The sequence below is a fragment of the Wallemia ichthyophaga genome (assembly GCF_000400465.1).
Source record: "Wallemia ichthyophaga EXF-994 unplaced genomic scaffold scaffold11, whole genome shotgun sequence".
NCBI classification, from domain to species: domain Eukaryota; kingdom Fungi; phylum Basidiomycota; class Wallemiomycetes; order Wallemiales; family Wallemiaceae; genus Wallemia; species Wallemia ichthyophaga.
The window spans coordinates 21,624-47,463 of NW_008806284.1; the positions used below are offsets into that span (position 1 = coordinate 21,624).

At 48.1% G+C, this 25,840-nt stretch overlaps 15 protein-coding genes across 15 annotated transcripts; 6 read left to right on the top strand and 9 right to left on the bottom strand.

The window, feature by feature from the left end:
• Nucleotides 1-52: 52 nt before the first annotated feature.
• On the bottom strand, nt 53-425 carry J056_000654 (60S acidic ribosomal protein P2; the record flags this gene model as incomplete). Its single annotated transcript, XM_009270282.1, has 2 exons — nt 53-106; nt 159-425. 2 exons carry the CDS (start codon nt 423-425, stop codon nt 53-55), a joined length of 321 nt encoding a protein of 106 aa, XP_009268557.1.
• Nucleotides 426-721: 296 nt separating this feature from the next.
• J056_000655 (40S ribosomal protein S15) lies at nt 722-1,243 on the top strand (the record flags this gene model as incomplete). The annotated part of the gene is made up of 2 exons (XM_009270283.1): nt 722-850; nt 902-1,243. 2 exons carry the CDS (start codon nt 722-724, stop codon nt 1,241-1,243), a joined length of 471 nt encoding a protein of 156 aa, XP_009268558.1.
• A 71-nt stretch (nt 1,244-1,314) lies between these two features.
• Nucleotides 1,315-2,468, bottom strand: J056_000656 (Serine/threonine-protein phosphatase 2A activator 2; the record flags this gene model as incomplete). The annotated part of the gene is made up of 2 exons (XM_009270284.1): nt 1,315-2,127; nt 2,178-2,468. The coding sequence occupies 2 exons, from the start codon at nt 2,466-2,468 to the stop codon at nt 1,315-1,317; spliced, it is 1,104 nt and encodes a 367-aa protein (XP_009268559.1).
• Nucleotides 2,469-2,590: 122 nt separating this feature from the next.
• J056_000657 (Ribosome biosis protein YTM1) lies at nt 2,591-3,939 on the bottom strand (the record flags this gene model as incomplete). The annotated part of the gene is made up of 2 exons (XM_009270285.1): nt 2,591-3,655; nt 3,709-3,939. The coding sequence occupies 2 exons, from the start codon at nt 3,937-3,939 to the stop codon at nt 2,591-2,593; spliced, it is 1,296 nt and encodes a 431-aa protein (XP_009268560.1).
• Nucleotides 3,940-4,046: 107 nt separating this feature from the next.
• On the bottom strand, nt 4,047-5,490 carry J056_000658 (Rab proteins geranylgeranyltransferase component A; the record flags this gene model as incomplete). The annotated part of the gene is made up of 3 exons (XM_009270286.1): nt 4,047-4,689; nt 4,745-5,353; nt 5,408-5,490. 3 exons carry the CDS (start codon nt 5,488-5,490, stop codon nt 4,047-4,049), a joined length of 1,335 nt encoding a protein of 444 aa, XP_009268561.1.
• A 36-nt stretch (nt 5,491-5,526) lies between these two features.
• J056_000659 (Vesicular-fusion protein SEC17) lies at nt 5,527-6,452 on the bottom strand (the record flags this gene model as incomplete). The annotated part of the gene is made up of 2 exons (XM_009270287.1): nt 5,527-6,119; nt 6,167-6,452. The coding sequence occupies 2 exons, from the start codon at nt 6,450-6,452 to the stop codon at nt 5,527-5,529; spliced, it is 879 nt and encodes a 292-aa protein (XP_009268562.1).
• Nucleotides 6,453-6,502: 50 nt separating this feature from the next.
• On the top strand, nt 6,503-8,657 carry J056_000660 (Vacuolar protein sorting-associated protein 28; the record flags this gene model as incomplete). Its single annotated transcript, XM_009270288.1, has 8 exons — nt 6,503-6,517; nt 6,572-6,805; nt 6,854-6,964; nt 7,015-7,157; nt 7,223-7,283; nt 8,027-8,478; nt 8,531-8,578; nt 8,627-8,657. 8 exons carry the CDS (start codon nt 6,503-6,505, stop codon nt 8,655-8,657), a joined length of 1,095 nt encoding a protein of 364 aa, XP_009268563.1.
• A 91-nt stretch (nt 8,658-8,748) lies between these two features.
• Nucleotides 8,749-11,022, top strand: J056_000661 (uncharacterized protein; the record flags this gene model as incomplete). The annotated part of the gene is made up of 7 exons (XM_009270289.1): nt 8,749-8,757; nt 8,809-9,396; nt 9,443-9,595; nt 9,644-9,818; nt 9,868-9,965; nt 10,012-10,131; nt 10,180-11,022. The coding sequence occupies 7 exons, from the start codon at nt 8,749-8,751 to the stop codon at nt 11,020-11,022; spliced, it is 1,986 nt and encodes a 661-aa protein (XP_009268564.1).
• Nucleotides 11,023-11,276: 254 nt separating this feature from the next.
• Nucleotides 11,277-11,890, bottom strand: J056_000662 (uncharacterized protein; the record flags this gene model as incomplete). The annotated part of the gene is made up of 2 exons (XM_009270290.1): nt 11,277-11,782; nt 11,833-11,890. 2 exons carry the CDS (start codon nt 11,888-11,890, stop codon nt 11,277-11,279), a joined length of 564 nt encoding a protein of 187 aa, XP_009268565.1.
• Nucleotides 11,891-12,366: 476 nt separating this feature from the next.
• Nucleotides 12,367-13,274, top strand: J056_000663 (uncharacterized protein; the record flags this gene model as incomplete). Its single annotated transcript, XM_009270291.1, has 2 exons — nt 12,367-12,516; nt 12,570-13,274. The coding sequence occupies 2 exons, from the start codon at nt 12,367-12,369 to the stop codon at nt 13,272-13,274; spliced, it is 855 nt and encodes a 284-aa protein (XP_009268566.1).
• Nucleotides 13,275-13,366: 92 nt separating this feature from the next.
• J056_000664 (putative ADP-ribosylation factor GTPase-activating protein AGD15) lies at nt 13,367-14,209 on the top strand (the record flags this gene model as incomplete). The annotated part of the gene is made up of 1 exon (XM_009270292.1): nt 13,367-14,209. The coding sequence occupies one exon, from the start codon at nt 13,367-13,369 to the stop codon at nt 14,207-14,209; it is 843 nt and encodes a 280-aa protein (XP_009268567.1).
• A 343-nt stretch (nt 14,210-14,552) lies between these two features.
• J056_000665 (Protein transport protein sec1) lies at nt 14,553-17,142 on the bottom strand (the record flags this gene model as incomplete). The annotated part of the gene is made up of 2 exons (XM_009270293.1): nt 14,553-15,055; nt 15,144-17,142. The coding sequence occupies 2 exons, from the start codon at nt 17,140-17,142 to the stop codon at nt 14,553-14,555; spliced, it is 2,502 nt and encodes an 833-aa protein (XP_009268568.1).
• Nucleotides 17,143-17,270: 128 nt separating this feature from the next.
• J056_000666 (DNA topoisomerase 2-associated protein pat1) lies at nt 17,271-19,290 on the top strand (the record flags this gene model as incomplete). The annotated part of the gene is made up of 3 exons (XM_009270294.1): nt 17,271-18,701; nt 18,760-18,863; nt 18,921-19,290. 3 exons carry the CDS (start codon nt 17,271-17,273, stop codon nt 19,288-19,290), a joined length of 1,905 nt encoding a protein of 634 aa, XP_009268569.1.
• A 477-nt stretch (nt 19,291-19,767) lies between these two features.
• Nucleotides 19,768-20,292, bottom strand: J056_000667 (uncharacterized protein; the record flags this gene model as incomplete). Its single annotated transcript, XM_009270295.1, has 2 exons — nt 19,768-20,136; nt 20,182-20,292. 2 exons carry the CDS (start codon nt 20,290-20,292, stop codon nt 19,768-19,770), a joined length of 480 nt encoding a protein of 159 aa, XP_009268570.1.
• Nucleotides 20,293-21,809: 1,517 nt separating this feature from the next.
• J056_000668 (L-serine dehydratase) lies at nt 21,810-25,317 on the bottom strand (the record flags this gene model as incomplete). The annotated part of the gene is made up of 8 exons (XM_009270296.1): nt 21,810-22,051; nt 22,111-23,481; nt 23,537-23,709; nt 23,819-23,834; nt 23,887-24,333; nt 24,809-24,953; nt 25,005-25,150; nt 25,200-25,317. 8 exons carry the CDS (start codon nt 25,315-25,317, stop codon nt 21,810-21,812), a joined length of 2,658 nt encoding a protein of 885 aa, XP_009268571.1.
• Between the last annotated feature and the right edge of the window lie 523 nt (nt 25,318-25,840).

The following is a 25,840-nucleotide window of genomic DNA, read 5'->3' on the forward strand; positions in this document are numbered from 1 at the left end:
CAACCAATTTTCACCAACAAATTTTATCAATTTATTGTTACAATGAATCAATCTAATCGAAGAGACCGAGACCCATGTCGTCGTCAGACTCTTCCTTAGGCTCTTCCTGTACATATAGGTGGTTAGCGAAAATCTTCCAAGGAATCGTATCAACGAACCTTCTTTGGTGCTTCCTCAGCGGCGGCTGGAGCGGCACCTGCAGCAGGAGCAGCAGCAGCAGAAGCAGATGGAACAGAAGCGAGCTTCTCGGTACCTTGAGCGATCAACTCCTCGATGTTCTTGCCGTTAACCTCCTCGATGAGCTTGTTGAGGCGGCTGTCATCAGCTTCGATACCGACAGTTGAGAGGAGCTTCTTGACGTCCTCAGCTGATGGGGAGGTGTTTCCACCGACGGTGAGCAAAAGGTAGGCAGCGACGAGCTTCATCTGGGAATGTGTGAGTGGTGTACATCATTACTTAAATCTCGCTCACTGTAACGACTTAAACTGTTTAAAGGGTGAACCTGGTCCAAGTCTTGAAAGGAGAAGACGCTCAGAGTTTGCCTATTTGCAGTCTGAAGATTTTAAAAAATAACGAAAATCTAAAAATATTGTAAAATATATTATTATTATATACTCGTTAATTCTAACACACACTCCCCCACGCCCTCACCAAATTTTGTAATTTTCTCTGCTCATTCACTCAACTCATAATTTTTCGAATCCCTTGTTGAGAAACAGTGATGGCTCCTGAGTTTGACGGTACAACAAGCGCCGCTGAGGCTGCTGAGCTCAAGAAGCGCCGTACGTTCCGCAAGTTTCAATACCGCGGTGTTGAACTTGAACAACTTCTCGACTTGAAGAATGAGGAGGTTAGTTGAATGGTGTGTTTATAGGGCATTTGCTAACATGTCATTCAAAAGTTCATGGACCTCGTTCACGCCCGCGCTCGTAGACGTTTCCAACGTGGTCTTAAGCGTGGTCCTCTCGGTCTCATCAAGAAGCTTCGTAAGGCTAAGAAGGAGACTCCTCCAAATGAGAAGCCTGCCGTCGTTAAGACCCACCTCCGTGATATGCTCGTCGTCCCTGAAATGATTGGCTCCCAAGTCGCCATTTACAACGGTAAAGTTTTCAACACTGTCGAAATCAAGCCTGAAATGGTTGCTCACTACTTGGGTGAATTCTCCATCTCCTACAAGCCTGTCAGACACGGTCGTCCAGGTATCGGTGCCACTAACTCTTCACGTTTCGTTCCACTCAAGTAGGTGCGGTATGGGTGTACAAGTGTTTCAAATAGCATGCATTTCATTCTAGTACTGGCTTCATAATTTATCGTCTAATCAAATGGTATGCGACGTATCGAGTTGTTGGGTTTGCTACTCGCCGCTGCCGCTTCTCCGAATGCTGATGGCACGGGTATTCCACAACAGTCACTTCCAAATCCTCCATGATGTTGTGTGCGATCGACTGTTCCTGCTTTTTGTGTGTGTGTATGTGTATGTCCACATCCGTCTACCTCCTCTGCATGCACCGGAACACCTTCAGGTGCCTGCAAAATACTTCCAAACATAAAATGCTGCACAATTGGCAACTTGCTCAACACTTCTGCTCTAAACATTTTGAACATTCCCTCATTTACCTTTTTCCATGTTTTAACTGCGCTGATATCGTCCAACATGGGCGAATGCCATCTCAAAGAAGCCGTTTTGATAGAGTTGATGAATTTAATACAGCTGAGATACATATACTCATCTGCCATTTCGAACATAACTTCCGGATCGTGTATGCTCTTTGGACGTAGGTATTTGTGCGCACTGAGCTGACCAGCACCCCAGAGGAAAGGGAGGAAATGGTAATCATCTAACCCCCAAACACCATGACTGCCAGCTGGTTCTAACCAGAATGTTGATTGCAGTTTGCGCATGATTGTGATATATCTCCAAAACACTCTAAGTACCAAAGCAGCCTCATCGCCAGGACCGAAGACACCTAAACGATCCAAGCAGATAAGCCAGCATATAAAGTTGAGCTCCATACCACTGCCATAGTCGATGCGCTGTCTATTACCCCAAGATTCATTGAAATAGGTGGAGACTTCTGGTATAGCCTCGCTGGGTATATCTAAAGCTTTGTGCAGCGATGGACTGGCCTGTAAATGGGTGTCATAAGAGGCATAAACCACGCTAGTAATCCACCCACCTCCACTACTCTATCGAGAAAATCACGGAATCCAGGATTACCGAAGCGTGACTGCTTGTTGTCGATAGGCGGGGACTGTTCTGTGATAGCATCCACTCTATCCAGCACACTGAGCACTTTGTACACTCCAGCAGATATGTGCACCTCATCAGTCAGCTTCACGTCGACCACAGCCCCGTTGAGTCTGTCAATGTACTCGAGCAGGGCGTTGAATGTATCGCTTTGCTTGAATAGCTCGAGGTGCTCATCCAATACGATTCTCTTGGTTGGCTCGGTGTATTTGTATGTCATGGATGTTTGTGATTACGAGTTACAGTTGGGAATGAAAATTATGGTGAAAATTCAATCATCTTCCAAATAACTTAGTTTTCTATTACATGAGTCTTGCTTTTCTAACTAGCCAGTTTAACCCTTTACGCCCTAGCTTCGTGGAGCTGCATTGCACAATCTTCTCCACCACTAGCGAGTAGACCGCCATCCCAATCCACGCCCAGTATCTTGTTCTGCTTTTCTGTCTTCCCATTTGCTGGATTCCTAACGACGGTGAAGAGTGCCTGTTTTGGTGATCTCACATCCCAAAGCTTGACATTTCCATCGAGGGCAGCACTAGCCAAGTGGTGAGGCGAGTGAGGATGAGAGGCGACGCTCTCGACGACACTCCCATGGCCCCAGAGTTTCTGGGCTACGTTGCTGGTGCTGCTGCTACGCGTATCCCATACACACACACTCCTATCGACGTGTCCACTCACCGCCACGCCATGGAGATTAAGTGAGTCAACACAGCGCAAAGCGCTGGCAGCTACGCGAGAGTCGCTCTCCAGCCCGACGCCGACATCCCACAGTCGGAGAGTATGGTCAGCACCAGCCGAGTATGCGCGCGTCTGGTCCTCCTTGGCGAAAGACACGCCATTAACAGCTCCCGTGTGACCGCGCAGACGGTGTATCGGGGCTTTACGCACGGCTTCCACGGCTGCCGGCTTGCTCTTCCTCCTCTTCTTGACGGGCTCTTCTGGATCGGCGTCCACCTCGTGCGCCGAGGGCGTGCGCGTGTCCCACAGACACACCAACCCATCCCAGTCGCTGCTGAGCAGGGTGTGTGGCTCGCTGGGGAGGAGCGGTGGAGCGACTGCGAGTGCAGACACCGGCGCAGCGTGCGCGGTGCATTGCAGCGTCTGCGACGGCTTGCCTGCGTCTATATCCCACATCCGCACCGTGCAGTCACGTCCACCTGTCACCACTGCATTGCCTACCCATTCGCCCGCTAGCACCGGCCCCACGTGGCCGAGAAGCTCCACTGTCTTCTCGCTGCGGCTGTTCCACACACTCGCAACACCGTCGTAGCTCGTCGTCAGGAACTTGTGCTCGTTGTGCGCTGTGCGGTTTATAGAGACACTCGACACCCAGTCGTCGTGCTCGTACGTGCTGAGGTGCTTCGGTGGGAGGATCGACGGTACGTACGAGAGGTGTAGCGTTTCTTCCTGTGTTGTGTTGTTAGTAAATTTGTACACGGCATATCCACCGATCCACCCACGCCATTGCTGTGGTTGCTAAGGACACTCGTTAGCTTTCCCCCAGCGCTGTCCTCGCCTATAAAGAAATCAAATGGCACGGCAGATACATTCTCGAGGAGGTTGTTGATCAGCTGCGATAGCTGGAAACGCTTCCAGGTGCTCGGTATCATGTACATCTCCTCTGGGATCTTGTGCTCATTGGAGATTGAATGCAGTATTACTGGTATGTTTCTACCATCCGCTGTGCTCATTTGGTGGGTTTCGTCGATAGCAGCGAATCAAGAGGGAAGACGGCGTAAATTGCAATTTTAATACATTTTATACATATATAGCTTGGCAAAGATTGTATTTCCCAATATCAATCCTCCTCCGCGAACATTTCTGCCTTCCCCGTAGCCGCCTGGTAGATACGCATCGCTTCCTCCACCGCACACTCGGAAGGCTGGATAAATGGCGCTGTGACTGTGATTGGCGTGCTGACGGTGTGTATATTGTCCTTGTCTGCATCCACATCCTCATACTCCACCTCCTCCTCGGTGTATATTGACATAAACGCAATATCGTCTTCTGTCTCGATGAGGCTGGTGATATATGGTCGAAAGAGATCCTCAAGTCTTCCACGCTCGTTGCCCACCAGATTTACCACTAGATAAACCATATAATACCCCACAGGACACACTCCCGCGCTAGCACCCTCATAATGCGCCTGAACAGCATTAGCGAAGGCAATACCTGGCTCGTAGACGATGATGGGTGATTCAGGGAGCGGGTTGAGGGTTGGCGGGTTACTCAGCACCATCACTACCCTCCCCAGCTCATTCCGACGCTTCTCGTTTGTTGATATACCGAATGGGGTGAGTGTGGGCGTGTGGCCTATCACACAGCCCGCATTGAACACCCCATCTATACCACTCATTCGTATGTTGTATCGCCCATCACATTCTACCACATCCTCGATGTCGTGGTTGAGAATGAATGTAGTGCCGCGTACAGCGCTCGATCTGCATTTGGTGGTGAGTTGTGCTGGGTAAATCAACAATAACACTCCCCGCTCACCTGCAGTATCCCTGTATTATGTCGCCAACACCCCCATACTGCGCGTAGAGGAAGCTCGACGGTCCGTAAGCGCCATGAGCATGCAGATACGAAGCAATGCGATCGAGTACCTGGTGAGATGGCTCAAACAGCGAGATAGCCATCCCGAATGAGAACACAAGCGAGTGAAATAGCTTGGTTGGTATTCCTGCATCAAACTCACTCAGTTTCACATTCGCCCCGCTTTTGTAGTCCCCATTAGACACCGACTGGAGGAATTTCATCAACATACGCTTCTCTCGCACGTTAATATCACTTCGAAAGACTTCCTGCTTCGATTTAGGTATCTGGGTAAACTGCCCGCTGGCGTTGTACACCAATCCATCAACAAGTTTGAATTCGAGGTAATTGAATATCGACGATTTGAGAATGTTCTGCAGCTGCGTTGGTGCGTTTCTCTGCGTAAGAAGCACACTGGGGTGCAGACTGATCAGGAACTTGTGTGGATTGTCGACTTTGTTGATTTGTGAAGGTGCTGTGAAGGAGGATAGAGGAAGCGTGGCCCAGCTACCCCCATAGTAATCGTTCTTATCGACATGCAAGCACTTGTAGCCAGAAGAAGCGAGTGCACTGATGTCGTCATCGTCGTGAGCTCAGTGCGTCCACCAGCTAACCCCCACACACCTAGAAAGCAAAGACTGCGTATAACCCGTTCCAATTATCAAAAAATCGAACAAGTTTTCATTTATCGGAGTTGTCGATGACATGACGGTAGACATACAAGAAATAAAGACATCAACACATCAGGTCAGTCCAGGCTCTTCATCGATCGATCTCTTTATCTTGAGCATTATCGTCGTCTTCCAGTTATCCAATTTAGTCATCTTGTCGTAATCCACAACTAGTCCCGTGTACTGCTCCTGATCGCCCTGCTCGATGGCGTCAATAGCGCCTGATAAGAATTTATATTCGCGCGACTGCTGGAAGGAGGGATCCATTTGGGTGTATTCCGCAATAGCGCGTCCCGCATCAACAATATCACCCGCAGCGAGCCAACAAAGCCCAGCCTTGAAGAAGTAATCCTTCACGCTGAATCTGGTGAGGGGTGATTCGAGTGACTGTTTAATCACCTTATCGTAGTTACTAATAGCGCGTTTGTACTGCTCGAGTTGTGCTGCGATATCTGCGACGTCTTTGTAACACGCGCTTGCTGTTGCCTTTGCATCCTCCTGTTCGTACCACTGCGCGGATTTCTCGTAGGATTCCAGAGCCAGTGTGAGATCGCCCTGCTCTGTGAGATGTATCGAGGCGATCTCTTTCATTCTGTCAGCAGCTTGTCTGAATCTGCCTGATTCGAGCAGTCCATTCACTGCTCTCTGGTAGGCGTCTACGGCGACTGATAGGAGGTTAATTAGGACGATTTAAAAGACAAACACTACACACGCTCTGGATTTGATTGCTTATATGCCTTGCCTGCCTCCCAGAAATGCTGGTTAGCTTCATTCCTCTCGTCTGCTTTTATGGCGCATTCTCCAGCCCTGACAAAGGCTTCACCAGCCTCCTTGAACATCTGGTCGATTTTGAACTTATTCGCTGCATCTCTGAACATATCTGCTGCATCCTGCTTGCGCTCCCTGTTAGCACTAGCGCCCCAGCTAAACAATCCACCTGATTGGTTTGCCTTTTTCTCTGCTTTCTGGTATAATGCTGATCCCTGTGATTTTCCCATGTCTCGTCAGTGGATGTGCGTTGCGTGGATGATGACACTTGGACTTGCCAATGAACCTTTATGATGTAAATAAAATTAACTTGACCCACTCGGCTGGCGATTGACGGACGCAATTCCAGGAAGTTAGACTCTACTCCAACACCGCCGAGCGCGATAGATTTGAGAACCTCGCCACGCTATTCGGCATCATACACTCGCTCGACTATTTGGAGAGAGCGTATGTGAGGGATTCTATAACGCAATCGCAGTACGCTCCTGCTTGCGTGAAGCTACTTGCGCAGTTCAAAACCATATTGAAGTTGGTAGCTGGGGATATTGCCGGATCTGTTGATGAATTCATGGCGCAGTATAATGTGAGTGTGGGGTGTTTTTTAAGTTTTATACTCAATTTGACCTTTCAGATGGATTGCCCTGCCGCTGCTCATCGCCTGCATGTCGGTGTGCCTGCTACTGTCGAACACTCGGCGGAGGAGGGCGTCGAGACTGGTAAATGGGTAGCTGAAACGACTCAGGTGATTTTAATCTTTATGTTAGCTATTAAACCCCATCTAACACCCCAAAGTGCTTCATTACGTTTATGGATGCTCTCAGACTCAACCTGCGTGCTAAAGACCAGCTCCATCCCATGCTAACAGACCTCATGAGCGTGTATTCCCGCTTCAAAGGCTCGGCAGAGTGGGAAGGTAGGCCGAAACTCGTTGGCTGGTGAGTGTTTCGATTTTTAGGTCATGTCGTATGTCGAATGTCTCACAATGTAAACAAATTTGCAGGTTGATCAGCCTCAACAAGATGAAAGCAGCTGATGAGATTACAGATGAGCAGTCACGGCAGGTGAGTGTCTATTTAAACTCTTAATCCCAACTCAAACCCGCCACAGATGCTGTTCGACGTTGACCACGCTTATAACGAATTTTTTAGATCATTGGGTAACGACATTAATTAGTACAAGATGTAAAGTGATTGTAAGAGTAGATAGACTGATAATGTTGCTATCGACGTCAGATTCGAGCTTGCAATGTTGTAAGCAGCTTGTGTTTTGAGGGTGTATGGTATGTGTTGGCTAAATTGTTGAATCTGGTGTATGTTTATACTCAAGTAGTTCAATGCAGGAAGAAGAAGCACTAACAAGCTGGCCAATTCCAGCTTGTACCGCCTGTAGATGAAGGTGTTTATCAGCTGAGAAGACAGACCAAGGACAAAGAGCGTGTTCATGAACACCTTGACAGCCTGTGGGCTGTGGTTGAATGTGGTGTAGAATCCAATGGAGTTGTCTGCGTTGAATTTGTTTTGGGTGTCCACCAGAAGTTTCAGGTCCTGGGTGAGGCATATGAAGAGAATGCCGAGGCTAAAAGAGACGGAAGAAAGGGTGATGCTCTTGAGGAATGTCCTAGAGGTATATAAGCAAAGACCTAGTAATCTTGAGTATTTTCAGACTTGCATTTCCAAACACTTGATCGTTGTAAATGAAGCGCCTCTTGGTGAGTAACGACGAGGATACTTGAGATAATTATTTAATATGGTGAGCTATTAGGTGATATACTGCGATATATATATCTAAGCTCACCAAACCACAGCCACCTCCAAAGCCAAAGAACTCACGAATGCTGACGCTGATCAACTACAGACTGAGAGTGACGCTTAACGACACTCGTCAGATAATTGGACAAATGTTGGCATTCGATAGGCATATGAATTTGGTTCTCGTTGATTCTATCGAGTTTAGAAGGCTCAAAGGTCCTTCAAACCAGGGCGACATTCCCAAAGAAATGAAGAGAGCGCTTGGACTAATTGTGCTGCGTGGAGAGACTATCATTTCAATATCCGTCGAAGGTCCACCACCAGTTAAGGATGAGGAACCAATTTCTGCTGGTCCTGGGCTCGGTGCTCCAGCAGGCAGAGGAATGCCACTGGGTGCAGGTATGGGAGCTGCCCCACCCGCTTTCCAGGCTCGTCCAATGCCATATGCTGGTGGTCCTCCACCTCCTGGGTTCCCGGGACCTGCGCCTGGATTCAGACCACCACCGGGGTGAGTTTTGCGCGAATTTTGAGTTGATTCAAAGTTAATAACGATGACTTAGATTCCCTGGTGCTCCTTCAATGCCTGGATTTCCAACACCGCCTCCTGGGTGAGCTATCTAAACCACCAAAACAATCCATACTAACACAGCAAACAGCTTCGGCGGTATGCGTCCACCACCAAGCTAAGCAGGCCCAGAATATTTATTAAAAATTAATTTGTATCTCCCATAAACCTCCGCCTTCTCTCTTTCTGCTTGACGATCAACTGTATTATGCAATGGCTATGGTGGGTGATATGGATATGGGCGTTATACACGCGTCTAATCGCAGCAAACAGGACGATATACACAACATAGTCACTGATAGCGTACAAGGCATCCTCACCGATGACGGCATCCCCGCTAGCCAGCTCCCAGATATCATCTCCAATCTCGCTCGAGACGGCCACCTCTCCAACTTTATCACCAAAGAGACGCTTGAGAATGTGAAGCACTTTGCCAGCACAGACAGACTCAACGCGACATATGTCAGCCTCGATGGTTTGCTTTCTCTTATCGACTCTCTTCTCGTGTCCTCGCCAAAACAAGACAGCCTGCTCGATGAGGAGCCTCTCGACGAAATAAGCTTTATACAGAATATGGGTGATAGTCCTGTCACTAAAGATAAGGCTAAGGACGGCGTTACCCCAAAAATTAGTCGCACCAACAAATTCAAAAGACCGAAACCAGCGCGTAAATTCGTCAGATCCAACTCGAGCTATACCGATACCAGTGACTACTACTCGTCTGACAATGATAACGATTTCGCTCTGCACTCTCCAACCAGCTCGCCGCCCCAGACACCAAATATCGACAACAAGGAAAATCTAAGCGGGTTTGACGGGCTGATGCTGTCGAATGCACCCTCTAACAACGCCTTATCGAATGTAGGTTGTTTTAGGTCAATATGAGGCAACTGACTCACTTCCTCAGGACGCTCTGATACACACCCAGAACCAGATCAAGGATCTCGAGAAACGTAACGCGGATCTCGAGAAAAGGCTCAAGGAAGCTGAACGTTCGTACACGCAGACGACCAGTCAGAACGAAGACTATATATCCATCATGGAAGACCAGCTCAAGGAGGTAGGTCGTGTGGTGATGTGGGTTTAAAAGTGTCTAACGCACTCCCAGAATGATGCCAAGCTGGAAGCACTCGTGCGCGATGAGAAAGATTTGCGAGCAAAGGACCGCCAGAACATGTTCACTATCAACAAGCTCGAGCATGATATTGCAACATACCAGCGTCAGGCTGAGTCCGCGCGTATCCAGGCTAGTAGTCTGCAGAGCCAATTGGGGGATGTGAATGGTGGGTGAAGCCTGCAGTGTGCATAGTGAGTGTTAATCACGCCATCCAGATGAAATCGATTCCCTCCGAGATAGCCTCCGCGATAAGGACAGGGATGTTCGCGAAGCGCGTAGCAGGGCTGACAAATACGAGCATGAAATGGGCAAAGTGGGTGCTTGATCATTCGAGTTTTTTCCTTTCTTACACTGACCAGTGGGAGAATGAGCGGAAGGGGTACGATGATGCACTCCAGCGCATCAAAACACATCTCGATGTGGCGAGGAAATCGGAGCGCGTGCTGGAGGTGCAAAAGACTGAGAATCTCGGATTGAAAGTGGGTGTTCTGTGCACGACATACTCCATACTAACACACCCTTCGCAGGAAACAATAGACAGACTGCGCGGTGATCTCAGCCATCAACTCGCCTACAACGGGAGTGGAAGTGGAGGGGCAGACGAGACGGGTGGACAGCTCGGCAGTGTGTCGCGTAATCTTGGCAAAGAGCTAGCGCGGCAGTTAACAGAAGACGGCGAGCATGATAATCAAAACCCCACTAACGCTCGCACTCGGCATGAATTGGGCGAGGGCGAGATTGAAACTATCGTTACTACGCGAAGAAGGAAAGTGAAACCAAGTGTGGAAGTGGCCGTTGGAGTTGGCTCGAAGGAGGGCGGTACCGCAGAGCATCATGGCTTGGAAGAAGCACAGGCAGACGCAGAACCTGCCATCGAATCACCTCCGCCGTACTCCCAGGGCCAGGCTGGATTTGAGTATGTTGACGACGTACGCAAGGTGTGTAGCCGCGGAGTGCAAGTATCTGTAAATAGTCGGGGTGTCGATACGCAGACGGAAGTGGACAGTCAAGCGGAAATTAACGATGGAAGCAAACGTGCCGATAATGAAAAAGAAACGAAAGGGAAAACTATATGGAGTAAATTATACGCCATATTCAAAATATCAAGTAGAAAACCAAACGTTATACCTATATACTCCACCATAGTATTCCTGTGTGGGATGATTGGCGGTGCGTGGATACTGCCGTCGACGACAAGCTCCGTTGAGTCGCTCAGGACGGTGTCGGGGGTAGATGAGAGAGCCATGTTCGTCGCATACAACACATTCGAAGGCGCTACTTGGTTCCTAAACACTGATAATCGCCTCGTTCACTTTATTCAGAGCGTCGTGTGGAGCGGCGTAGACACGTCTCAGCTATTCCCGGCGTAGTGTAGACTATTGGCTATGACTTATGCATTCATGTTACCAAGACTGACAGTCAGCTGAATGAGGTGGAGATATGAAATGCTTGTTTGAATGACGTTACAAATGCTATAATTTAGCTGCTGGTTGTTTATTAGAGTAAGAAATTTGCAGAGAGATGAAATTAATCAAGTTGAGAGAGTAATAGTAATAGTCCAGTTGTAGATCTAAGAAAAGGCGGAAGAGGTCCTGGTTGGAATTGGCCAAAGCAGCAGCAGCGTCTAGATGAGGCATCCGACGGCAGTGAGGAGGAGAGCAGCGGCAGCAGTAGCGACGCCGGTGTGAGTAGCTGAGCTATCGTCGTCGTCGGTGTTGTCGCCGTCGCCATCGTTATTATTGTTAGGGTTAGTAGGGCTAGGCGAGGCAGTTGACGAAGAAGATGGAGTGTAGTTCTCGCTGAACGAGCTAGCCTGCGATGGGCTGAAGTTGGCGAAAGCTTTACCGTAGACTTGCGCTTGGGCCGAAAGGTTGAAACCGCCGTTGCTCAAACAGTCGACACATTCGTCGTTGCTGTTGAGTGTGTGCACCATTTCGGGATACACACACGAGTAGTATTCGGTAGTGTTGCCATTCGCGCTGTCGTGGCAATCGAGGTCTGATTGACGGAAATTCGAGCACGAGTTGTCGTAGCAGTTGCTCAGCTGGTCGTTGTGCGATGGGGTGACTGTATCCGTGGCGTCCGTGTCTGCTGAGGCGTCCGTGTCTGCGGAGCCGGTGTTGCTGCCGTCTGCAAGTGCAAATTAGTTGTCTGTGCCTGTGCGCAACAAGCCCACTTACCCTGAGCAAGAACACCAGTGAGGAGAAGGGCTGTAGAGAGAAGAGCTGTGATTTGCATAGTCCTTGTATAAGAGTTGCTTGTGTTGGTTGTTACACTGCAAGAAGCCCCTGCACAGCCATTCTATTTAAATTTCGGCGGACAAAGTTCTGTGCATAAAAGACAGGGTATGTGCGCGGCAGCTGGCAGCTGGCAGGTGCAAGTGGCAGCTGGCAGGTGACAATGCGTGGCTGGTGTTTGCGCTTTTCCTTGTGCTTCTATTGCTTTTCTTGAGGCTGGTTCCTGAACGTACCCACTGAAACGATGCTGTGCTGTGCTGGCCATGTCGCCGATTAGAGGGTGGCGAGTGGATGAGTGGGTGCATGAGCGTGAGTGTGAGTGAGAATAACAAGAACAATATGGATATGCATATGAATTGCCCACAAGAAGACGCTAGGTCTCTCGGTGAATGAAACACCATCAGCGACTACAACGCCACGAATATTTTGTATTATTTATACATCTAATCCAACACACCTTGTTGCCGTCATACAACCATGCGTCTAGCGATAATCGGCGGAAACGGATTCCTGGGCTCAGCGATAACGAAAGCCGCGGTCGGGCGCGGTTGGCAAGTGAGCAGCGTGAGCCAATCTGGGCGGCCATATGCGTCACCGTCAGGCCACGCGCCGAAATGGACGAGCAGGGTGGGTGAGCGGTGCGAGAGGTGCGACGCACGCTAAACTAGCTGGACACACAGGTAGAGTGGCACCGCGGCCATGTGTTGGACGCGGAAACGTACCGGGAAGTGATAGCGGAGAGCGATGCGGTAGTGCACACGCCGGGTATACTGCTCGAATCTGACTACAAGGGGGGAGTTATGGGTGCACTGAATGCACTGTGGCACTCGCACCAGCCCCCAAACCCGCTAAGTGGGGGACAGTACGAGCGGGTGAATAGAGACGCGGCTATGACGGTGTCTGGAGTGTTTCAAAAGACCAGAAGCGGCTCATCTGTAGATAACCCGTTCGTTTATGTCTCGGCAGCTGATGTATTCAGACCGCTGATACCGGCACGGTACATTTCAACTAAGAGGGAGGCGGAGGAGTGGATTGCTGGACTGGACGGTGTTAGAGCGGTGAGCCTCAGGCCGGGACTCATGTACCATCCTCACACTAGACCGCTGTCGACCATTCCAGCGACGCTGATTGATGGACTCAATCATCTGACTAGGTGCGGCGAGGCGAATGCAAAGAGCATCCAACACACGCAGCACATGCACTCATCACAATCATCACAATCATCACAATCCTCACAATCCTCATACAGCATTCTCAACTTGCTCCACACAAATGCTCTGCATATCGACACAGTCGCAAACGGGGCACTCGAAGCTATCGCAGACAGCAGCGTGAGGGGGGCGCTGAGTGTGGAGGCCATCAAAGCGCTAGCCTGGAAGAATTGAGTGGAGAGAAAAGAATAAAATTTTACATATTTGGTCATATTTGATCATTGCGTGGTATTTGTGCTATTGATAGGCATATTCAGCGAGCGACGATGAGAGTAAGGGGGATTGTTGAGAAGGGTAGACGCAGCACTCACGCGTGCTACAAGGAATGGCTCAATGTGCTACAGTACCGCACGAACCACAAGAAACCAGGGCGGCGGAAGAGGAGGGCGAGTGAGACGTCCAAAGACAGCGATAGTGAGGGAGGCGATGGCGATCGGGGGCTATCCAGCAAGCACCTCAACAAGCTCAAGCCGCTGCTCATGTCCAACTGTTCCGACACGCCTCTGCACATGAGTGGGGTGAGCATCGACACCAACACCAACTTGCACACCACGCTCGGCACTCCGCACGACACGGTGGATGAGAGTATTGGCGAAAAGGTCGAGAAGATGGCTCTGCGCGCGAAAACCAGAGCGTCTCTACCGCCTCCCAACAAGCTGCACTTGCAGAACACACATGCTTACGACTTGGCGAAACTGTCAGAGCTGCGCGATAGTGACGAGAATTACGAGAAAGTTCACCGCGTAGCTCGCAAAGAGTGTAATAGACACTGCGCGGATTGTCGAACACCAACACCGCTCTGGGCAGTGTATGCACTGCATGGCCAACCTATCGTACTGTTCATCTGCATACAGTGCTCAGGTTGGCACAGGTCGCTTGGTAGTCATATATCCAAAGTTAAGAGCGTCGAGTTGGATGAGTGGTCTGCTGAGCTTATCGATCTTGCGGAACGCACTGGGAATGTCGTGGGCAATAAGCTTTACGAAGCAACACTCCCAACCGCCCAAATACCCTCCCCTTCTTCCTCCACTTCAATAGATGTGGGCGAGTTTATTAGGAATAAATACCTCGATCGGTTGTGGGTGAGTGGGCGCGAGGAGGATAGATAGATGCGTGTGTAGGTGAGTGTGTGGTTAAGTGCATTTGCACACATGCACACATGACACAATACATAACACATAGTAATAATTGTATACCACTACCATGATAATATTAAGAGTTCATATAATGGACAAAATATGGATTATTATGCAAAAGCGCTGCTCAGAACCACCCATTTACCCCAAACTTCTTGCGCGAGGCCCACAGATAGTTGCATGTGTCGGAACATGTATAGATGGATATACTTACATATCCATACGCACACTTGTTAAAAGCAAAGTAATAATCGTTTGTCACTACCATGATAAGAGCATATGTAATAGATCTAGGCAAATTACACAAAAGCACCCCTCAGAACCACCCCTTCATCCCCCACTTCTTCTCCTTCTTGCGCTCAGCTTCGTGCTGCTTAGCCATGACTTTATCAATTTCCTTCTGCTCTTTCCTGAGTTTCTTGTCGTCTTTCTTCTCAGATTTCTTGTCTTTATCTTTCTTCTCAGGCTGTCTCGCCTTATCCTTGTTTATATCGTCGACTGGGGTGGGTGGAAGTGCAGGCTTAACTTCATCACTCCAATACTTGCGATCGTAACCCTGTTGGAGGTTAGCCAAGTAGCGATGTTGTGCCTGTTCAGGGGAGAGATCAGGAGTCTCCTGTCTATTTTTATCCGAGAGTTGCGAGTGCGGGTCGTGCATATATCGGTCAGGTTTATTTAAGGCGGTGGAAGTACCCGCGAATGTCTTCTGCGCGTCATTGGCAGTAGCTAACGACGACGCACCCTCTCCATACACATACCCCGTGTCGAGATTGCGCACGTTGTCGAGGAAGCGTGTTGGGGTTAGTATGTCGGTAGATCCTGTGTGAGTGTGAGTGTGTATTCAAGTGCTATTACGCATTATGCATTGTGCACTTTGCACTCTGCACACCGCTCTCTCTTCACCCACCTATCAATACATCCCGCTGGTGTGTTTCACAAACCTCATAAACACTCTGCACCTCGCTATATGTCATACCACCACAGACGTAAACGAGAATTTTGTTGCGGGTTTGTTGTGTGTTTTGTGTTGGGGTAAGACCGCGGGTTGATCCACCATTTCCATTCACGCTGGCGTTGGCATTCGTATTGCCTTCCACACTACCACTCCCGCCCCCTCCACTCACGTAGGACGCACTACGCGAGGCAGATGCCCAGGTCGCGCGAGCTGAGCGCAGGCTGCCTTGGGAGGGCGCTGGTGTGGTTGAGAGTGAGGAGGGAGATGAAGAGCTAGTAGCGGGGTGGGATTGAGAGTGAGGAGCGTTGCGAGGCCGTGAGTGAGAATTTGAGGAGCGTAGACTGAGGTTGCTGCTGCCACTGCCATTACCAGAAGGTGGTTTAAGAGAGTCTCCTGACGCATCAGCACCACCACCCTCCTCCACCCCATCCAGCCTGCTAAAGACACCCGTGTCGAGCTTGCCGTGTATTAGATCGGTGAGGGTGGTTTTGAGTGCGGGGATATATCTGCTCGTATCGTACGCATCGTCGTCCGACTTGCCCTTGTATTTGTATCGCCTGAATGCTTGCTGCTCGCTATCATTTTTGTTGACGCGCACACCTATATAGACAAGGTTATCGATGGCTTTGTGGTCATTTGGAGCCAACCGAGCATGCTGGTAGAGCCTCCTCTTATCCTCATCGCTGACGCCATCTTTGAAGAGAATGTAGAGAGCAATGATGCGAATTTTGTCGCGGTTGAGGAGAGTGGGGTGGTCGAGGAGAGGTACCATCTGTTCTATGAGATGGCGAGGTGTGCGATTATCGGCGGTTAGACCAGTCGCGCAGCATTGCTCGACGTCTGAGACTTGCATGAGGTTGCGATTGTTCACCTCACCCATAAGCTGGTCGGAGAGAGTGGTGTGGATGTACGCCTTGTCTTTTATGTCGGCGTGATCTGTCAACCCAGCTAACATACCCCTCAGACCATCCAAACCACTTGCATTCTTTAGGTCCTGATCTGCTCTTTCTGCCTGACGGGCTAACTCACCCACTTTGTCAATAGCATCTTTTAGGTGAAGGTGACGGATATCACACCAGATAGAGTCAGAGTAGTCGGATAAGGGGTGTTGCTTGGTGAGACCTTGTGATTGGCTGGATTTGTAGGAGAAAATGGGTGGAATAGAACAAGAGTCAAGGGAGCGTTGTGTGAGCAGATCGTTTGTGAGGGATTGGTAGGAGAAGTTATGGAGAAGGGGGAGCGCGAGGTCTAGAGTACGATCAGTGATGAGGAGGGTAGGGTTGGTTGCTGAGTTAGCCAGACCAAAGTCGTGGTTGTCGCGCTTGATCTGGGTTAGTTGTTTGGACAGAGCCACAGCAACTCTTCTCGCCACGCCAGAACCCTTTTGAGAGGAAGAGAAGGAGGATTTCCAAGAGGATTTCTTTGGGATTGGAGGGGAAGGGTTTGAGTTGAGGTAGTTGCCCGTTGAGGTAACTGGAGTTGCATAGGTGCCAACACCGTTGATAGAATTCTGGTATAAGATGATTGGGTGGATGTTTAGAGCGAGTAGGATATTCTCAAGGGATTTAACAGTTAGGGCCACTTGTAATTCACTTGAAGGGTAGTTGGTTGGTTGTGAGTAGTAACTGTGAAATGCACTGGGTTGATTTGTAGAGAAAGCCCGTGATTCAACTATAGTGTAGTTCAAAGGGATTTCCTTGAGAGTTACTAGCTTTGGTATAACACCACTGTTGATTATTTTAAATTCAAGTGATTTTGAAAGGGAGTCAAGGAGGTATAAGTGATTCTGATATGGTGATTGGGAGATGCACCTAATGACCCTATCAATTGAATGGGTTGTTGGGAGAATAAAGAATATTTTATCGAATCCATTTTCATTGTAATTGTTAACGATATCTTCCAATAATACTATTTGAGTGATTGATAGTTGTAATATCTCACTTAAAGGCATTATACTTAGTAAAATATCTCTGCTTGGAATATCACATATCAACTCCCTCCATCCACTCCCCTTCAAAACCCTCACAACCATCTCCTTTTTTATTTCGTTCAAGTTGGTCATCGTTGTTATAAACCACCATGAGTAATTCTAATTTACCAGATTTCTTTAAATCAAATTCAAAACCCAATAATAACTTTAAATCAATTTGGAATAATAACGACGCTTTACCCACACTTTCCTTTACAGATTCTTTGAATTCTTTTAACCAATTGGATTTGAATGGCACTAATAATGTCATTGACAATAATAATGTCATTGATACTGGTACTGTCATTAACACTGGTACTGCCATTGATAATCCCACTCCCTCTCACTCCCTCAACGCTACTCCTCAGCTTCATCAGATACATCCACAGCCATACAATCCCACCCACACTCACCCACAGATGCACTCACAAACACCCCCTACAATTCCTCCCACTCTCCCCACTCCCCCCTCCACCGATCAAATCATCCGCCACCAAGAACTACAGGACCTCAAAAGACGCAGAAAAGCTATAAAAATTAGCTCCATGTCCAATTACAATCACTTAATGACCCCCTCCGACAAATCTTACATCCTGAGAATTCAACTCAGCTCACTAGCAACCGCTGACCCCTACACCGACGACTTTTACGCTCAAATCTACTCAATTCTTATGCGTAAGAATCAAGGTGTTCTCAACGTTGGTGGTATGGCTCTCTCCGTCGCTGCTGGCTCTACCCACTCCGGCATCGGCATCGGCGCTGCTAAAAAGTTACGCGATCAAATCGATAAAATTGTCAGATCAAAGAGGCAGAATCAGCTAGACGATAAAAACAATCTCAACCAAGAAAACTCCCTCGTCGGCGCTCTAGGCACATCCACTAAAACTAATTCCAGAGCCCCAAGACAGGTACTTCAAATCGATTCTGACATTTCCTCCGAGTCAACAAAGGCTTCCGCAATAGATGTCCTCTCCTCCCTTCAGAAAGGTTACCCCATCTCTTCCAACTCGTCAAACTCCCCTCAACCCCCACTCACACGTCGTCAGTGTCTGATGGCTTCTGAGAAGCTGTACGATCATGTACTCGCTCTTGAAAGTCTTGCCAGGTCTAAACCGAATGAGTCACCCACTGAGCAAGTCAATGAAGAAGATCATGTACAATCCACCCAAGCCTGGCAATCACAATACGCCAACCACATTGACGCTGTGTGGAAGGGGTTGAGAGTGATGGAGCCGCTCGAACTATCCAATCCTCATCCCTTCATCTCCTTAATCGCCCTCCCCAAAACATCCAAGCTCCTCCCCAGAGCAACTCGACACCTCGACCACCAACAAATCCTCACTATCAACACTCTCATCATTGCGTGTTTCTCCCAACTCCTCTCTCTCCAAGATAGCTGTGGTAGTTTTGTCGAAGCTTTCTTGAGTGGTGTGGTGCCGCAATTTATGAGTATGATTGCTGGCGTTAGTTTGCGCCTGGTGGCTGGAATGCTTGCGTTGTTTGTTGAGCGCAACGATGTCGTAACTGTGGCGCAGTCTAAGGTGTGCATTTGGCATTTCAGCTTCTCGCTTCATCTCATTCTAACATAACCCTCCACAGCCCGGTCTAGCCTTCCTCACCATCCTACTCAGCAGAGCTGAGATACTCAAGCAGATCCCGCTTGGTGTCGAGCAGGCACCTGCGCCTGAAGAGACAGCTCAATGGTGGGTATACCCTTAGATTAGCGCTCAGCCAAACTAACACTCCTCTCACTCACACAGGGACCAGATCTTCTCCCTCTTCTTGCACAAACTCCTCACTCACCTCCCCCACCTCTTCCCTTCGCAGCGCGAGAAAGCTGCGCGCGGGTTTGGTGGAGTGCCTGGTGTGCCCGCCGTTGACACCCACACCACCACTCTCCTCCTCGACAACGACGATGAGAGCGTGTGGCGCTTCCTCGCGGCTATTGCACTCAACAGCGATAACATCCAGCAATCTTCCCTCGTGCAAGACGTGCGTGATGTCGTCCATGAAAACGTAGTCTCGGCTCAACAAGCTTGGGTACCTGCGCAGAGTGCTCATAAGAGGATAAGCAACGTTAACGTCTTTTTGCATGCCCTCGGCTTGGATGTCAGTCAGTTGGGTGTATAGGGTCTGTAAACGGTTATTTGTAGTTTGTGCAATGTGCCTTGCCATCGTTGCTCACTGCTAATATATTACAATGAATATTTATCATTTAAGTCATTATTTATCTTCCTTTACCTCCTGACACACGTTTCTGGAACACGCCATGTCTCATAATTTCATCCTTCCGTTGGAAAGTTGCATAAATTGCTTGAATTGCTTGAATTGAAACAAGAATCTGTTTCCTTATCGAGATTGCTAAAACTAAGATGAAAGATGACCAAGCCACATTCGGATGGAAGTACGTCCATTGACCAGTAGCGCACACTCTCTACAAGCCCCGACATTAGTCAAGAAACATTATCTGTAATTCTGCACCTCTTTAAAATCTTTGCACTTTAAGAAGTTTTGATGGACGCAGTTTAAATGTCTTAACATTAAATTCAGATTTCATCAACACATTCGTTTACAAGATAGTTTACATCGTTTATCTACATGACTAAGCTACATCGTCATATCGATAATACGACTAAATAAGTATTTTGTTTGCTTTGGTGGGCGGCTCGAGAAACGGTAGTTGCAGTAATCAATGCTCTTACCCCACAACTCTTCCTTGCTAGAACCAATTGACTGAAACTTTTCCACCATTTGAGGGTAGTTGTATGCTGGAGATCCTATTACAACTAGCCCACCCAGCTCCAGCGTGACTTGTTGTGAGTGTACTTCATAATCTCTTAACGGTTTTCGTGAAAGCTTGATGATCTCGAGAGCATCATTTAAGAATTTTATAGCATTCAGGAAGAGGAATCTCATGGACAGATAACGACCTGGATGCAGTTGCTGTGTGAAACAAACAGTCACGCCAATAGTATTCTAAATGGTTTGTTAATTGCTTTTGAAGGATGCTATGCGAATCACTTTTAACGAATCAGGACCGTCAACCTGTGGACGGATAACATCGTTTATGTACGCGTCTGTATCAAAGCTAACAGACTTCTCGTATGCATCCAGGCCAACGTCAAGTCTCATTTCATGCATTTTAATCTCATCGCTCACACGCGCGTGCACCGCTGAAATTTTTGACAGTACTCCATGTCACTGCTGTTGCTATTGGGCTACTACTATTTAAGATATTCTCTATCCTTATTGTCAACGATGTTTGATTTAAACCTTGTCAGAACCTTTATCGATATCAGAATTACACACCTCTTGAGAGCATGCAGTCGACTAGCGAATCTCACAAAGGCTCTAACAACCTCCAATGCCTCTCGAGGAGCGGCTTTAGACTATTTTAGAGGTTTGTCTTTATAAATTCTGTTTTCAAATAGTTTCATTTTGTGGCTCTGGACAACATTGTGAAACATTGAACAACTTTTAAACAGTGCACAAAATGGATCTCATGTCAGATAATAATAAAAAACAATGTGAAACTACGGCCTATATTGTATTTACTTAGGCATTTTAATTTACATAATTACACCTCAAACGTATGAACGACATTCAGCACGCTCAAATGAAATCAAAGCCGATGATGAATTGTGCTACAGGTGAATCAGCGAAAGCTGTAAAAACAATTCATTAGTCACGTGTTGTCGAATATATGTCATTCTTTCGCTCACTCATTGAACTGCTTGTGTACACGCAATCAGAGTGTGCGAATGCAGCGCCCTGTAGAAAAGAAAGTTCCACGTGTTTCTAACATGAATTTCTTTTGCTAGATGAGAGAGAAAGTGAAATGGTAGGTCTTCTTAGTTACAGCTCACACTTAGCTCTGTGAACGCTACGAAACAGAAAGCAAAACACGCGTCTGGAAACTTAGCGTACTCCGGTGATTAAAAATTTAAAATTTGAAGCTTGGCGCTTTGTAATTTGACAGCAGAGGATGTTAACAGTACAATGGCGGCCTAGTGGCGGACAATAAATCGGACTCCAAGTGGAGGTGAGTCCTAGATGATCGGTAATCCGACTACTTCAACTTCTGGCGCAGGCTAGTAATTAAATAGAAAAATCTGTACCCAAAACATACACAAGCTCTTGTATATCTGTTGATAGAAGCCTGCGTAAACACCTTTGGCTAACGAAATGCTTGTTGATTAGGTCTCACAATTTAAGCAGGATAGTCAGCAAGAGATGTTTCAGAACCGCTGGCTGAAACACCTGCATGAAGGCTTTACACAAGCGAGGAATGTGTCCTGCTGGCCAAGAAGGCATCCAGGAAACCTGGATCTGCTATATACAGAATTTGTAATCGTGACGTTAAGACGTGCATAAAGGTAGCATGTACAGTCTACAGCGTGACACGTCCACTTTACTTATACAGACCAGCTCAGCATGAGTCCCTTGCCCATTACATCGCTACGTATCAAGTTTTCATCAAACATTTTTCTTGTTATCCACAGTATCTCTAACAGCTGGGTAAATATGCTCTTTCCTTTCTTATCTCACTGCAAAAGATTTGGTATACGTTCTCGACCAGGTATATTATGTTTTGAATGTTACAAGAAAAATTTACGATCGCCATCGTCGATATTTCCAACAATCAGCACTCAACACTCAGACACAGATACCGGTATCTTCACCGACGTGGCCAGACCGGCGAGAGAAGTCTCCTTGAGCTGCGTACTCATCAGCGCGGCCGTCTCACGCATAGCATTGATGGCCATATCAAACGAGACAACGTGTTCGCCGTTGGTGGAGAGAGCTAGCTGAGCGGCACTGATAGACTTGACGGCGCCGAGGTAGTTGCGCTCAATGCATGGCACCTGCACGAGACCGTGAGGAATATCGCCTGTGATGAGAGTTAAGAGTGAGCAAAATAAGACATTCACAAATTCCCTTTAAACTCACAAGTAAGGCCTAAGAAATGCTCTATTCCACACTCAGCCGCCTGGAGTATCTCCTTGGTGCTGCCTCCATTGAGCGCCGCGAATCCTGCCGCCGCCATAGACGTAGCACTTCCGACCTCCCCCATGCACCCTGCCTCTGCGGCACTGATTGAAGCACCACGACGTATGAGCATGGCTATTGCTGCGCTGGTGAGGAGGAACTGTTGCATGTCGGTGTGTGCATCGTGGGATAGGAACTCCAGATAATATTTCAATACCGCCGGTATCACACCAGCACTGCCCATAGTGGGGGATGTTACCAGTCGCGCCCCACATGCATTAGCCTCCATCACCGCTATCGAGTAACACATGAGGAAATCTATGGTTTTCACTTCGTTGTTCCGACGCGGCGGGATAGGGGGTAGGGGATGGGAAATGTTGCCGTGAATCTGTGGAGTGTTTTGCGCGTCTTGGCTGCTTCGCCTATATAGCCCGCTCTGTAGCCTACTGTACAACATCTTCCCGCGCTTCTTCACCTTCATTGGGCCGGGCAAATACTCCTCGTTGGCGGATATCCCATTGAGGATGCTGTCGTCCATTGCGTGCCAGATAGTCGTTAGCTTTGCGTCAATCTCCTCGGGCGTGTACCACGTCAGCTCGTTGTTGTAGACTATCTGCGCAATGGTGAGGTTGTGCGTTGCGCACAGCTGGAGCAGTTCGTCACCCGTGTGGAAAGGGAAGGGGACTTCTTTGGGTGTGCCTGATGCGCTCGCACCATCCCCGCCCTCCTCTACCACCTGCACCTCGCGTCTCGACCTATCCACCTCATCCTTCTTGATCGCCTTGTAGAAGACATTCTCCGTGATCTCGGTGTTGTCGTGCACGACGAACCCGCCGCCGATCGAGTAGAAGGTGTTAGTGGCGAGCAGATCACCCGACTCAGCGAAAACGCTAATCTGCATCGCGTTCGGATGGCGTGGGAGTGCCTCGTCCATCCGCCAGTTGATGTCCTTGTGTATATCGAAGGTGACCTTCTTTGTCTGAGAGTTCTCACTGCGCAGCTCAATCGCGCGCTCCTTCTCCACCTTCTCGAACTTGCCAGGAAGCGTGTTTACATCCATACTCATATCCTCTGGATCGAATCCCTGAAGCCCCCAGCAAATTGCCTTGTCGGTCATGTGCCCACCGCCAGTCAGGGCTAGCGAGCCATACAGCGTTATTTTCAGCGAGTGCACCTTAGATAGCACCCCGGAATCAGTTAAATCGTTCACGAATATACGCGCTGCGCGTAACGGTCCGCATGTGTGCGAGCTTGATGGTCCAATCCCAATTGAGAAGAGATCGAAAGTCGATATGACGGCGTGTTCTGTTTTGGGCGTGGTGGTTTGTGAGTCTGGTGGGTTGGTTGAGGTAGTTGTGCTGTCCGCAACGTCTGCCAGCCACCTCACACGCTGTGAAGCTACTGAAGAACGCAGTGGTTGTGCGCGTGGGCCCGGGATTTTCAGCATCCTTCCAGCCGCTAAGCTCCTTCTCATCAAAGTCATCATAGTTTTTATTCAAATCAACGCCCGCATTTTTTGCTCTAATCTCACTTTGCAATTCACCTGATAAGCATATCGCGCTAGCCCGCTATAGGCGAGTGGATACAGAAATAGAAATAACATCTCGAGCGACATGTACCATGCATTGAAATCTACCAAGTATTTAACTACTTTTACAAATAAACTTACTTGGCAGAGATAATACCTGAGGAAAATTTGTCAGCTAGAGTGAAAAACTTCAAACAACCCAAACACACCATCAAAACGTTGCTTGAACCAAGCTTGAGCTTCCTCCTTCTTGACCTTGTGCTGGAAGCCAATCTTGTTGTTGCGAGACTTACGCTTAGCAACGCGGTAACCAGGGCGGGAGATGACGACGTAGAAGTCAGCACCGAAGATACCAATACCTGGGTCATACTTGATACCCAAATCGATGTGCTCGTCGACACCGAAACCAAAGTTACCAGTTTCACTAAAGTTACCCTTCTTAAGCTCGTACTCCTTAACCTTAAGGCCACGCTCTAAGATTTCCTCAGCCTTTGGACCTCTAACGGTAACGTGGCAAGCGATCTTTTCGTTACGACGGATACCGAAGGTACGGACGGTGTAGCGTGCCTTTGAGGTGACTGGAGTTTGACCAGTGAGTTGCTCAAGGACCTTTGCTGCACGAGTGAGTCTGTCACCGGATTCACCAACGGAAATGTCTGCGAGTGCGCGTTAGCTGTGAGCGGTGTACGATAACGATTATTTACTGATGACGAGCTTTTCAACGCGAAGCTCCTTCATTTGGTTGCTTGGTGCAGTTGACTCGGCCTGTTTGGATTATATTTGTCAGTCTACAGTTTTATACTGCGTTTCACTCCAATTCACCATTTCGATTTTTAACGTCGCTGAGCTCGAGTTGCGATAGACGAAATTCTCAAGCAAACGAGCTGAAAAAATTACAAATCTTATTTATCACTGGGGGTATAATATTCGGGGTGATAGATGGTCTATTAATGCGTGTATACCTTTCATTTCCCCCTTTCTCCAATTTTCAACGACTCGTAAAGTCTTCTCGACAGCCATTTCATCCGATTTGAACAGAACCTGTATTATAAATTACATTCATGTATTGTACAATTCATTGTCTTTGCAATCCCCCGCTGGTCTTATCCACAACCCAGGCTGCTCACTCACCCTCGCTCCCCCTCGAGGTTGACGGAATGAGGGAGAAGTTAGGCGCTGTGAGTCTATGCCTTGGTGGGGGCATTCTAGGACCATATGACTCTGGCAGCGGCGGCAGCGGACGCGAGTTAAGTGTCTGCGAGAGTTCAAGGAGGTACTATCAAATAAGTCAATCTCAACACTCAAGTCGAAAACAACGTCCACTCACTTCCTTAGGTGGCGCGAGAGAGAATTGGTGGTTTGATTTCACAGATATCGCCATCTCAACATCACCAAGCTCAACACCGCCATGACCATTCCTGCCGGCGTACTCTGCATAAACTAGCGAATCTGATAATATCTCGTGCGTGTACCCTATAATATGTTAGAGTTTCCTGTGGTATTCGACTCGACCTCCACCCACTGTTGGAGAAGTCAAGCAACATATGGATCGTTGCTGGTGGTGCATCGTTTATCCCCTTGGATGCGAGCATAAGCGATATCAGATGCGCTGTTCTTGGTGTTGGCTTGTTGTCCGCCATTGGTGATGGTTTTGGAGAGGGATGACAAGGTCGTTAGTGAGCACTAGGAGAATCGCATTGCTTTCTCAAGAGTATTGCTATTATAATCATTCAACTTAAAAGCTACACCTGGTATTTAGCAGCTAGACACAAGATGCAATGGCAACTCATGCCTGAATGGCATAAACCCTACCTTGCCTGATGGATTTTACCGTGTGAGCATCCAGACAGTGGCTCTACCAACAGTAATCATTCTCGAAATTGTATAACTACGTAATCCCCGCTCTATCCATCGGCACACAACTTAGGAGGCTTTACTTGATCAAAGGTTTGCGCTACAGACATTACATCCGCGATTTACAATAGTTACTTTGTCAAAAATTCGATTCACAAGTATAAATCCACTCGTCGCGATTTTTCTGTTGGTTTATGGTTAGTTGGGAGATTGAGTAGAGTGAATGTCGAAAACTGTCGAATCAATCACAATATCGATTCTCATATCGAGTATAGTGACCTTTTATCCAACAACGCATCAATTCTCAGT